This window comes from Tyto alba, unplaced genomic scaffold (genome assembly GCF_018691265.1).
Source record: "Tyto alba isolate M040663 unplaced genomic scaffold, T.alba_DEE_v4.0 Super-Scaffold_10, whole genome shotgun sequence".
Taxonomy (NCBI): Eukaryota; Metazoa; Chordata; class Aves; order Strigiformes; family Tytonidae; genus Tyto; species Tyto alba.
In genome coordinates, this window is record NW_024881262.1 from 2,111,294 (window position 1) to 2,124,226 (window position 12,933).

Here is a 12,933-nt window from a genome sequence, read left to right on the forward strand (position 1 = left end):
CAAAAACAACAACAAAAAACCACAAAAAAAACAACAACAACAAAAAAAAAACAACAACAAAAAAAAAAAAAAAAAAAAAACAAAAAAAACCAAAACAAAACCCAACTGTGAAGGAAAAATTGAAAATAGAGTTAAACAGTATCTCTGACTTTTCTGACTTAAGCTTTACATAATTGGTGACTAAAATTCCTGTCTTTTTTGGTTCAGTACGTGATAAGTGTCTGAAAGCTTTATTTAGTCTCAGAAAAATTTTTGGACTACTAGCAATTAAGATCAGTTACATTTCTTTTAAGGCTTCTTAAGCTTTCTGTCACAGGATATAATTTTAGAATGAGGTCACACTGTCTGCATAATCGCAATGTATTGTTCAGCCTGACATTAAAACAAAATAAAGATTGCTACTAGTAAGAGAGAACAATTACAGCTTTGGTATCACAGCCATTAGAATCCAGTGAACAGCAAGTGCTCTAAGAATGTTCTCATCAGACAAAAGAATCAGAAATGTGACAAAGTAACAAAGTTATCTTTTTCTTGGGTCACTGTGCCATTGCGTAAGTATAAAGTGTTCCCATTTTCTATTTAAAAATACAGTTAAACCTTAAATTGTTTTAATGGAACAGCAAAAAAATCTCTTTTACAAAAGATTTTAAGATTGATGTAAACGTTTGTTCTATGGATTTTTAAAATATTAATTAAGGAGGGACATGTAAGGGGTTTTAAGGCAATTAGTAGCCATTATGCTTGCTTTGAAAATCAGCTGCTATTTTAGTTCCTGTTCTGGTTATCAGCTTTATTAGCTTCAAGTGTTAAATGTAAAAAATGCTTGTGTAATCTCCAAAATGAGCTCAGCTTTTCATACTGCTTTTATTTTTTTTAGTCTTTGTAATCAAATAGCCTCCAACATATGATCTGCTTGTATAATAATTTAGTTAGTAAATTTGTTTTTCTGTGGTTAGAATCCTAACTCCCATATCTAATAACGTGGAAGACATATTTAAAATAGTAATAATAATAACAATACTAATAGTCTACTTTGAGGATCTTACAAATATATCGGTTTTAAGCTAAACCTTACTGGGGGATTTGTGCCCACTCCATGCCCAGCACTGGATATATTCTGATTTAAAAAATAATGAAAATATTTCTTGTTTATCTTTTCCCCCAAAAGAGTTAGGGGGATTTGTTGTACTTTTGCTCGTAATTAGTGTGTGAAATTAGATAATTGTAATTAAGCTCATTCTGGGCTTTTCTGCTTTTAATAATTTTAAGTAATTAAGCTAGCGTTGTGCGTGTTTAATGTGCCTTTCACATTCTTTCAGCATGATACAATTAAGTCCATTAGAATTCAGCCTGCAGAAATATAATATTAGCATACTAGTTTAGGAAAAATATTTTTCAAAATACGGCCTTTGGTATTTCCTCCAGAACCCAGGCTTTTGTCTTCAGAAGACGATGGATGCATTTTCCAATTTTAATTTGTAATATCTTAGAATATTTTCCAATTTGAATTTATAATATTAAATACATGAGATGTCTTAAGGACTGGGCTATTTTACCCAGAATTTGCAACTCTCGCTTTCATTTCTCTGCCTTTTTTTGGTCCAGAGTTTATCCACTAAACGTGCCATCGGTGCCGTGTTGTCGGGACCCCAAAATGAGCTGGAGGTGCTGAGCCGTGGGGCCTCGGAGCTTCTGGGGAGCTCCTTCCCCTACCTTCCCGGTATTTACAGCAGGTTTAGGGGAAGGGGGACACGGGATAAAATGTAGAAACAAAAAAAAAAAAAAATATTAAAAGCAGGTGGCACGTGTGGAGTACGTGTCATCAGAGCGTGGTCCCTGGGAGCAGACACAGCAACACTTCTAGCAGGAAGCTGCTGTTCCTTCACACAGAGCGTGAATCAAAAGTGGTCTTGTAAGGAAGAGTTAACATCTTCATATTTTAATATTGAGCTTATGGCCTATTTTTAGCACGGTAGATGTCATTTACTGTGAAATCGTAGAAAATACCAGGTTGGGAGGGACCTCGGGGATCAGCTGGTCCCACCTTTCTTGGCAAAGCCCGGTCTAGACAGGGTGGCCCAGCACCCCTGTCCAGCCGAATCTTCCAAGTGGCCAATGCTGGGGAATCCACCTCTTCCCTGGCGAGATTATTCCCGTGGCTGCTTGTTCTCACGGTGAAAAATTCTCCTCTTGTGTCGGGTCAGAATCTCCCCAGCAGTAGCTCGTACCCGTCGCCCCTCGCCTTTTCCGTGGGACTCCTCGTACACGGACGGTCTCCACCTGCCACCCTTTAATTAGCGGAACGCGGAGATAAGGTCTCCCCTAAGCCTCCTCTTCTCCACGCTGAACAAACCCAGTTCTCTCAGCCTTTCCTCACACGGCTGCCCGGGCCCTTGATCATCTTTGTGGCCCTTCTCTGGGCCATCTCCAGCCAAAATGTATCATTTTGCTGCATTTGAAAATGATAACGAGCCGAGTTTTACCTCCAGAGCAAATGCTTCCGGCAAAATAATCATCCATTTTTAATGCAGCGGTCAAGGATTTTGTAATTCAGTGTTCTCGTAGTGACTGAGCGTGAAGTTCAACCGCCTAAATTTAGGCACCTTAGCACCTCTTGAGACCCCCCGGGGCCCGTGAGACATCTTCCCCGGGGCCGCCCGTCATCGCTCCGAGGGTTGCCAGCGTTGGGTTGTGTTTGTTCAGCGCCCCAAATCTCGCGCTGCCAAGTTTCACATCGCCGCCTTTCGTCGCGGTGTGGAATGTGAAAAAATGTTCTCAGCGGAGCTGCCACGTATCTGTTAAAACCCCTTGTTCCCTAGATGGAAATTGATCTGGCGAAGGGTGAAGCGCGGCACAAGGAAGCGATTCTTAAAGTCAAGGAAGAGGCGAGAGTGGAACTAGACATTGAGAGACAAAAACAGCAAGAACTAATCACAAAATACCAGAAGGACCACGAAGAGCTCCAGAAGAAGGTGTGTGGTGCTCAAGAGAAAAGTACTGCGGCAGTAGATAAAGTATTGAAAAAATGGTATATGAGGGAATAAAACCTTTACGTGTAGCCCTGTATCTGGATGATGCCCAGCCTTAATATATGGCGTATGCTTGTTTGTTTTTTGTAATGGAATGGGCTAAAAAGTAACTCTTCTAGTTAAAGTTAAATGGTGTGGACGTTCTTTCTTTTCTCATGTTTTCTCTGCCCAGGGTTCATCTACGTCCGTAGACTGTAGTTGTTAATAATTTTTAAACTGACATCATTTTTAAAAGCGTTGGACTGGTTCAGACCGTGACAGGTTGTCGCAAAACCATCCACACTGTTAAGTTGTCCCATTTTTACCTCTATTTCTGTTTGCTGTTGGACATACTCATTAATCTCTTTGTTCTGAGTGAGTTTTGTTTCTTTTACAGCTCTCTGATATCCTTTGAGGGTATTGTGTAAATTCAAAGCAATTTTTTTTTTTTTGTCTCTGAGTACATGTATGTTTACATTTTTTTTTTCCTGAAGTCAACATGTGTCTGATACTTAATTCAACATATCTAACAATATCCACTGAATGTAGATTAATGCAATTTTTGTCTAATCCAATGCAGATACCAGGATTAATATCCAGTGCCACCAATAGCTTAAGGATGGAGACAGAAATTCTTGAAAAGAAGCTACAAGATGCTCAGATCAAACTTGCAGAGAAAGATGAAGATAAGGAAAAAGAAATTCAGAGCCTTAAAAGAGTAATTACTGAACTCGAATTTCAGCTGACGATGGAAAAGAACAACAATGAATCATTTTTGGATAATATGAGGAAAGAAATTAAACACAAGTCAGATGAACTGGAAAAATTAACCCAGGAGAGGACACAGCTGATTCACAATTTGAGTCAAGTTCAAGAGGAGGTAGGAACATGACCGAGGAAATGCCTTGCTATTTTTACTTAGAGGCATGTGATTTCTAAAATCGTTCACAGCATCTATATTTCAGGCCCTGTTATATACTGGTTTAAACCCCACTGAAATGAGAAGGCTTATGAAACAAGTCTATCATCATTTCATAAATGCAATATGTCACAAAATATGTGAAATTTTTGATTCGGCAAGCGCTTAAACTAGTGTTTTATTTAAAAAATATATATATTTTTCAGGTCCCACAAGACGTTTGTTTCCTAGTCTCTAGCCTCACGTAATGCCACATAAACATGAGTAAACAATAAAGCATTCTTCATGTTTTTAAAGTAGAAGACATGGACATTTCTCATTCTTTGAACCGGACAGCAGCAATCCTGCCGGTAATCTTACCTATTTTGGAAATCATTTGTAAGAAAACCCTTCATACTGTCGATTGGAACGAGAGTGGACACAGCCCTGTTCTGAAAGGCTTCTGGGGCGGAGATTGCATCTTTTATTGTGGGAGTATGTGCGTGCACCCTGCCGTGCTAATGGGGATGTATCCCACCTCCCACCAGTAAAGCCACTCTCCGTAGCACAGGAATGCGTAATAGTTAACCAAACGTGAAGAGAAATTCGACTGATGGGCATTCTTACAACAAGCGTTTGCTGGATGTTTGGAACATAGTGGGAAGGGAGGAGAGCGACCTGTACTGCTCTGTGAGAAATGTGAAAACAGTGAGGTCGGGGAGCGCAGAGAGGACTAGGCTGGAGTGTCCAAAGTAATTAAGTGGCAGAAAAAAATCGGTAAACAGTGAAAAAAAAACCCTTCAGCATTAATTAGGGCTTGGGTTGATATTTATTTCTTCCTCGAAAAAGGTTCAGAAACACTGTCTTAGTGAAATTAGAATGATGTTGGCAGCCCTTCTGTCCCGTACCGATGGAAAAGGCTCTTGGAAAGACGTGCGCTCTTCACGTGCTGGTGGGGCTCTTCAGCAGGGGAAGGAACACACTGTTACCCTCAGTCGTGAGATTCAACCCGCTCTGCTTAGGTTCTTAGTGTTCCCCACTTTGAAACAGAGTTCCTTCTCTAATATAGCTATAGTGGAAAACGGGGAGAGAAGAGTGGTTGCAAATTGAAGCGGGTTTTAAGATAAACTTCGCACCAGGACACTGCCTCAGATTTGCAGGTGGCAATTCCCAAATCATTTCACGGGCTATCGGTGGCCACCTGAGTGGCAGGGAAAGTAACATCTAACTTTCTTTCATTAAGTTGTCTGCAGAGTTAGGTATTCGGAGAAGTTATTTTGGATGTTTACGTCACTTCTACACGTGGTTACGTTCCTTCTCCAACAGCTCCTTCGCTTGCGCTTGACATAGAGGTTAGCCTGAGCAGAATTTCTGTGTTTCCACTCTACATCCACTCCAGATGCTTTGACCAAAGGAAAAGTTTCAAATCTAAAAAAATTGGTCAGCAAAGGCCTTTTAATTTCTCCATCATTTTTCAAGTTTTGATGGGAACACACATGCAAAAATGTAATAAGTTGTAGTAACCTCTTGGCTAAGCAGCGCTTACCACCTTCCACTTCCGTGGGATCACGCTTCTGTGCGCTGACTTTGCTGACACCAGTATTCACTCTTCAAAATGTCCCAAAAGTGCTAGCGAGATTATCTTTCTTACACGTTTTCCTCCCCCTGTATACCCCCACTCCCATAACCACGTCGAGAATTTCAAATGCCAATGTCTGTCCTCGCGTCAAGGTGGTGGGTGACCTGACCCGGCCTCCAGCTCGTGTTCTCAGCGTTTTTACTCAGAGGTTTACAGAGGCAAGTCTGCGGCCGGGCGGTGAGGTTGTGCATGCCCGAGGGCGTTCTCCATTTGACTCCATCACCGCCCTGTGTTGGAGACCGCCTTGGCGGCTGCTTCCCTCCCGTTCTCACGGACCTCCCGGTGTCAGCAACAATCGCTTGCTTAGAAGAACAAAAAAGTGGTTTTTTGCTGCTCGTAGAATTGCTGAAAGTACTAATGACTTCTATGAATCAACTTAGTGTTGTCCCCCCTTTGTGTTTTATTTACTTTTTGTTTCGGCTGGAAATCAGGAAAATCAGCATCACAAGTAAGTTCTACCTCATATGCCAACTGGGGGACTTCCGTAATACAGAAGCAGTTTCAGTTCTCTGCTCCAGGCCCGGCAGCAGTCAGAATTTAGGTATTTTAAACCACGGAGGAGGATAACTTCTTGAACATCTTGTCAAAATGAAGTGGCACAGGAATACTCAACCTCTGTCCACTGCCTTTTCCTTTCCAAGAGCAGCCTTCCCAATTTCCCCCCTAGTTGGAGGACAGGCAGGAGACCAGAAATAACTTCTGATGGCTGACCTCGTGTTTTCCACTGTCTCCTAAAGGGAACGAAGGGTGTGTAAATGCTGATGCGTGTCTTTCGAGTGACTTTCGGAGAAACCAAAATGTGGGGAGGTATTGCAGGAGTTGTGTGCGTCGGTTCCCCTCCAGCCAGCCCTGCCTTAAGCCCGAGGAGCTGCATGGGCACAGTTTGGGATTAATGGCATTTCGTAAAGCCAGTGTTTGTTTCTGTTTGCAGAACACTCTCCTCCAGGAAACGGTACGCAGAGAGTGTGAGGAACGCTATGAGCTGACTGCAGCTTTGACTCAGGCCAGAGAACAAGTACTGGAACTCAAAAAGCTCAGTGGAAACTTCCCGTTATCGCCGTGTTCCCTGGCTCAGGGCAGCCTAACCTCCCCTGCTGCCCTGCTCGCTGATTACGGGCAGAAAAGCCGCCCAAGCTCCGGCGCTGGGAAGGAAATCAATCTCCCTGGACAGTTTGGTATTTCGAGAGCTGCTAAGGCACCCACCCCCGGTAAGCGTAACGGCAGCGTGGGCTTGCCGGCGCTCACCCCACCGCATCCTTCGAGGGGGAGGGCGGCGTCGCTGAACGAGCCCAGGAGCAGGATCGCTGCCGTTATCAGAAGGCAACTGAGTCAGCTCTGACAGCTACACCCCCACAGCACCGGGGGGGGGGACCATCCCAGAGCGTCAGAGGACCATTTGCTTGCAGACCCCCTGCGGTCAAATCTTAGCCAAGGCGCTTCATGCGTTTCTACAGCTTCATTTAAAGTTTTCTATACTTCGGATGCAATAATGTTTCTTTCTCCACTGCATATCAAGTCCATTAAATGTGATCTACATCTCAAGAGGAGAAAAGGAAAACTACTGTCTCTCCGAGAGGAGAACATCTTCAATATGTATAATTAAAATAATTGCCAATTCCCGCTCTTGTTTTCCCTAACCCCTTCCGTGGAATTTTCCTCCTTTGTGTGTTTTCCCATGTAACTCAATTGCTCGTTTCTGGTGTAAAAATGTGACTTGTTCGGTTAGAATCTGATTTTTGCCATTATTTAATTGAGTAGTGTTATATTTGCAAATAATTATGCTTAGATCAGCGAGGCTCGCTAGTTGTGGAGTATATCCCACTCGGCATGAAAATGTGGCAAATCCGTGCGCTCCGTCGACCAGCCATTGGCAGGGACGTGGCTCTGTGTGCAAGTCTTCAGGCTGTGCTAATTAACAACGAGTTGAAGACTTAATACATTTTGTCCAAAAGATGGTCGCCTCTTGAATTTCATCAGAAAAGTGTCTTTCTGTTCAGCGTAACTTTTAGCTTCGAAGTAGTCACACTGGAGTTCTCTGTAAAATTGTTACGCGGGAGGATCAGTGTTTTTATTTTACTGCTTGATGGATGGAACCGTGGTTTGGTTTGGAGCAGGAAAAGCCCAGAGGAGTCTCGGTTGTCTTCGGTAGGGTGCAGATGCTGCAGAAGTAGCTGCTTTTCCAACAAGGCAGCTCTGCTGTAGGGGTGGGTTGTCAGCGTGGAGCACTGGGTGGGCTAAGCGGGACCACGGTGGGCAACACGGACACAGTCTCGGATTTTCCTTCCTGCGTCACCAGATGCTGAAGTGTTTTGGTCAGATGAGGCCGAACAAGGGGCAGTTTGGTGACAGTAACAGGTTCGGGAGACAGCCCCAGGGCTCATCGGCCAAGGAGGGGCGGTGGAGGGGCCAGCTCAGCTTGGTAAGTCCCGCGGTCTGCCGCGTAGATCCAGCGCGGATCCTCTGGGGCCAGGGTGGGAGCTGGGGCCGAGCTCCAGGGCCGGTGGCACAGGGACAGTTCAGATCTTCTGGTGCCCCCAGTGCCCCCTCTCTTGACAGCCTGCTCTTCATCATCTTCCGAGACCATCAGCTCTGGCTTGGACGGAAACTTCGTGGGAGGTAAGTTAGAGGGGAACACTTTGGAGGCTCTCAGAGCCCCCGTATGAACAGCTGCACAACTGGAATTACCCGCTTCGCTTTGTGTTGTGGGACTGGGCTTGCTCTTCACGTCCCAGGACACGTGTAAACCCCAATAGATTTATAATAGCCCCATGAACCTGGGCCTTCTGGTTACTGACGAGATCATCAGAGTGATGAGATAGTCCCGTACGTGACCAAATGACAGCAGTGGGCCACGCCTTCAATGCTGGAGACAATCAGAAAAGCTTTCCTGAATCCAGGGGCACGACAGGGAATGCTTTTTATTCAATAAAACCAGTGGGAGAAATGACGGCTGTAGATTTAGCCCCTGGAGGTAGATTTGAAAACACGCTTTGTCTCAGTCAGCTTCTGTTCCCACTGAAACCATCAGTATGCCTTACCTGATTTCAGTGGTAGCAGAGTTTATCCAAAAGCTCCCAAATCCTCTCTTCACAAATTCCAAAAGCAATGAAAGAACAGTATTTTAAAAGATAACTGGGGTAGGTGCTGCTGCATGGTGTAGGTACCCTGCAGCCGCCTGGCAGACTGAACAGACCTGGGCTGACACTCCTATGCACTCACCTCAGAAAAACTGTTGCCAAAACCCGGCGGATCGGGGTGTGTTAAGATCAGACACAAATTCTGTCCCCGGGAGAGCGTCGACTCGGGGTGGTGGAGGTCTGAGCCTGACATTTCACCCTGCAGCTTTGGCTGTGAGCGAGGCCAGCTTTCCCCCCCCTGCAGAAGAGCCCGGCTCTGCCACGTCCTCCCTAAGCTCAGCAGAGGCTTGTCCAGCTTCCTAAAACTCAATTAAGCTCAATACCAATTGACTAATTAATCAGCCAATGGGAAGAGTGAGCCTTAAGCACAACCAAAATACGTGGGAACTGTCTGGGGGACCTGCTGACTTTGCTCAGATATTCATATTTTTCTTAAGGATCTTGAAAACTAGAAATGTCAGGGATGGGAAAGCACTTCCACTGAACCGCGTAGCCGCAGGAAATTAATTTTTCAGCAATTCCCCAAATGCAGAAAGAAGGGGTGGGGAGCACTCCCAAAGGCCTGCTTGGAGGATGGCTGGATGGTCCCCTTCTCTGGTGAGTGGTAATGCTGATTTTTTTATTTAGAGAAGATCCTGACTTCTCCGAGCTTGAAAATTGTTATTCCACTGTCAACCCCCAGTCTTCCTCTGCCAAAGTAATAGATTTTCATTGAGGCAGTTCGTAAAATTAGGAGCTCCGTAGCTCTACCATGTGGATTTTTCATAACATTTTATGATGAACTTCGGTTGTCTTTTACAGCCTTACGAGGATTTTTAAATCGTGTAAATCCAGTAAATGCTAGTACGTAATTTTACACCCTTGTATCGCAGTGGAACGGGCATCACAGTGAACCCTGCGGTAGCTGATGCCGTAACCTGGAGTTTAATAATGTTTCTGTGGAGGGGAAGGTGAGACGCTTACCCGTGATCTGTGCCTCTGGCTGGAGATCCCCGTGCGCAGCGACGGCTCTGTGCCCAGAGCAAAGCCAGAGCACGGGTGTGGAGAGCAACCTCCCCCGCTCTCACTCGTACCTTCCGTGCAAACGGGTCAGATTTAAAATCTGGGCCCTTGCCCCCTGCTTCGGGGTTTATTCCTGCGCCAGCAGAGGTAGTAAGGAATGACTGTGTGGTCATAAGTTGTTAAGGAGAGGAATAGCACGTAAAATAACAAGGGCAGTCACAGAAATAACATTTCTAGCGTGAGGGAGTTTATAAATTATGGGTCCAAACCAAGTCAAGAACAGGTATTTCCCTCATTTCCCCTCCCGCGCAGAAACCCAGAAGTCCTGCTGCTAAGCAATAAGCGAAAAATAGAAATGTCAGGAAACCTTTTTCACCAGGTTTTAAAAACAATTTCACGTAGTCGAGGAATGTTTACAGAGTAGTTCTTGTAATGGGATGAAGCGCACCATGGCGAATGTAGACACCTCATCATATCACCCCATTTTCACGAAACGAAATTTCCTGGAGGCAGTATGTCTCGTAGAAGCAGTGTCATTTATGAATGGATTTTTCGTGTGCTGGGCCTTGCACTCTAGGACTCGGGGCACAAGGGAATACTAAAAAAATCTCCCAAGATTGGAACAAATCTGCCTCTGTGGGATCCTGACCCGCTGGCTGTAGGCAGTAAGCCATCCTTTCACTGCTCAAGGTTTCAAGAAAATATCCCATGGCAACGGGTTGTCTTGTTCTTGCTTAATGCAAAGGCTTCTCTTTCTTCCTTGACAGAGCTGATATTGTTGCCCGATCAAGAATAGAAGCTCGCAGAGTCCTAAATCTTTCCATAAAGTATTAGTCCCGCTAGCAGGCTGCCAGTTTGCATCCAGTGCCCTAACGCTATTACCAAATTGATCCGTGTATTTTTATCCCATAGTCTCCACTTCCAGTGGTTTCCTCTATTCAGTGCCTTGACTGCAGAGAGTCCGCGCGCGGTCACTGCGAGAGAAGGGATCAGTTGAGACTTCAGGGTAAAGACTGCGATAAATTTAGAGTTCGAACAGATAACCAGCCAAGAAACTGTAGCCATGCGGTTGTGGAAAGAGACTTCCAGACTGAATTCTAGAGATAACAAAAGGATCTCTGTCAGCAGGATTAGCAGTAAGGCTGTGGGCTAGACAACAAACAAAATAATACACACCTGAGCCACAGCGGTGGGTACAGTAGAGGATGAATGTTTCTGGAGCTAGCTCTGTACGCCTGCCCTTCACGCGTAGTCACACCTGGTTCTCAAGAATTCCCAGGCTGAGAAAGATTCAAGAGACTTTCTTACGTGAATGTGCGATTGTACAAATCCTGGAAACCAGACAGTTAGACATTCCCCACCCATCTGCAGTAAGATACGACCAAAACGCTTGCCTCAGAATTTATAGGTTCCTTTTATTTTTGATGGAATATCCATTCTCTTTGAATTGATGTTTTTATGCGAAGACTTCCGATCACTATCCCAGCGGAGCGCGGCGATAGCAGGAGGGAGCGGAAGGGCCTGGGTGCGAGCTGCGAGGGGGCGGCCGCCGCGCTCGTGGGGCCGTGGGTGGGAAAAGGAGCCCGTGGCCAGGGGGGTGCGTGGCGAGGCCGAGCCCGAGCCCTCTGGGCAAGCAAACGTCAGTGCCGTTGGCCTGGCGCTGTAGGGAAGGCTTCGAGGGGGGCGTCGAGTACAATTTGTGGGTTGGCCAACTGTCTCTTTTTGAGGGCAAACCCATCGTTATCGACGGGGAAGGTGCCTGTATCCGGGTGTGCTGGGAGGGGAGGTGCAGGGCACTATCCAAAGCCAAGGCGGGACAGGGCAAGCGGAGCCATCCCAGCGTTTCTGCCATGCAGAACAACAGCAGAGCCCTCTTGGGGTGCCCCAAACTTCTGCAGGTGCTTCCTGAAGGCCCCTTTTAAGCTACTGCCTTGGGTAGCCTTGGACAGGGAGAGCGCCGCAGGCTCAGGCCAAGCCTTTTGCTTTGACCGTGACCTTGCAGGAGCTGCAAATGCGGGAAGCTGGAGCTTTTGGCTCGCGGGCCGTACACGAGCAGCGGGCCTCCCCAGGGACGCCGGGCGAGTGAACAGCTTTTGGACAAAATAAGGGTTGACCCTGCCACGGGCTCGCATCCCAGGAGGTAAAACCAGCCGGGCACAATCAACGTGGTCTGGAGGGGGGGAAAGCTTCAAACAGGGGGGGGCATCCTGCAGGACAGGCCTCCTGGGCGCGGTCCTTGGCGCAAGCTGCGCTCAGAGCTGGGCCTCGGCTTCCACCTCAGAAGGAATTTGCCAGTTCACTCGGAGAGGAGCAGGAACGACTGATCCAGCATCCAGCCGCAGCCCCGGGTGCTCGGGAGGTGGGGACCCGCGGCAGATTGGGGAGCTGAGCTCCCCCCGGGCAGCGTCGGGAGCACCCAGCAGGTAAACGCCACGGGCTGTTTAGCTTGGGAAAGCCAAGCCTAACTCTGGCGAGCACCCGAGCCCCCCCCCCCGGGACGTACAGCAGGAGCCAGGCATTTTACAGCAAGCCCACCTTGCAAACGCCGACCGACGGCTGTCAGGGGAGAGCGAGCTCGGATCCATCCCACGGGAAACGCGGGTGGGAGAGCCTGGGCTTCCCCCTCCCCGTCCCGGCCCACCCGCTGGAGCAGGGGTCGAATTGAAAGCCGTCGGTTTTTGCCTCGTTATGGGCCATTGTTTTTCCACCGCGAGTTTCTGTGTTCTCCGCAGATAACACGCCTGGCGCCGCCTCGCCGCGCCTTTGACAGCAGGTGGAATTATTGCTTGCCAGGGGTATCGCAGTCCGCAGCGTAGCTGTAAGGGCTTTGCCGTATGTAGCAAACTTTTAGTCCTGATGGGATATGACAAAATAAGGCAGTGCTGTGCCTCAGGTGTTAAAAATAATAGATAGATCTTGAACTGAGTTGGGGTGCATGCTCTGGGGTCCCAGCCTGGGGCTTGCATATGGAGTTTTTCCACGAAGGAAGAAATCAGACTTCAGCAAAAAAGCATCTTAGTATCTTAGCAGCGTTAAAAGTATATGGAAATAGAAAGTGGAGCCAGACCCAATGCCGTCTGTCATTAAAATGTATTAATCAGAAGAAAAGACAGCCTGCCTTTCTTTTCATTTAAAGAAACAGCTGTGCTGCGAGATACTCTTTACTTTAAATTCTTGATTTGGCTCCCAGTGTTTTATAACTCGTTTCCTTTAAAGCCTGCAGTATGCTGCAGCAGCCCTGTACATTTT

At 46.6% G+C, this 12,933-nt stretch overlaps 1 protein-coding gene across 4 annotated transcripts in view; it reads left to right on the top strand.

The window, feature by feature from the left end:
- Positions 1–7,273, top strand: part of LEKR1 (leucine, glutamate and lysine rich 1) — a 63,881-nt gene extending 56,608 nt beyond the window's left edge. For 2 of the 4 annotated variants that reach the window (XM_042796478.1, XM_042796470.1), the window contains 3 exons: positions 2,820–2,972; positions 3,589–3,888; positions 6,477–7,273. In XM_042796478.1, the coding sequence (XP_042652412.1) occupies positions 2,820–2,972; positions 3,589–3,888; positions 6,477–6,884 (861 nt within the window). In that variant the 3' untranslated portion in view covers positions 6,885–7,273. Of the gene's footprint in view, positions 1–2,819; positions 2,973–3,588; positions 4,227–6,476 lie in introns of those variants that run through there. The other 2 variants (XM_042796481.1, XM_042796487.1) reach the window with 2 other exon arrangements.
- The last annotated feature ends 5,660 nt before the right edge of the window (positions 7,274–12,933 follow it).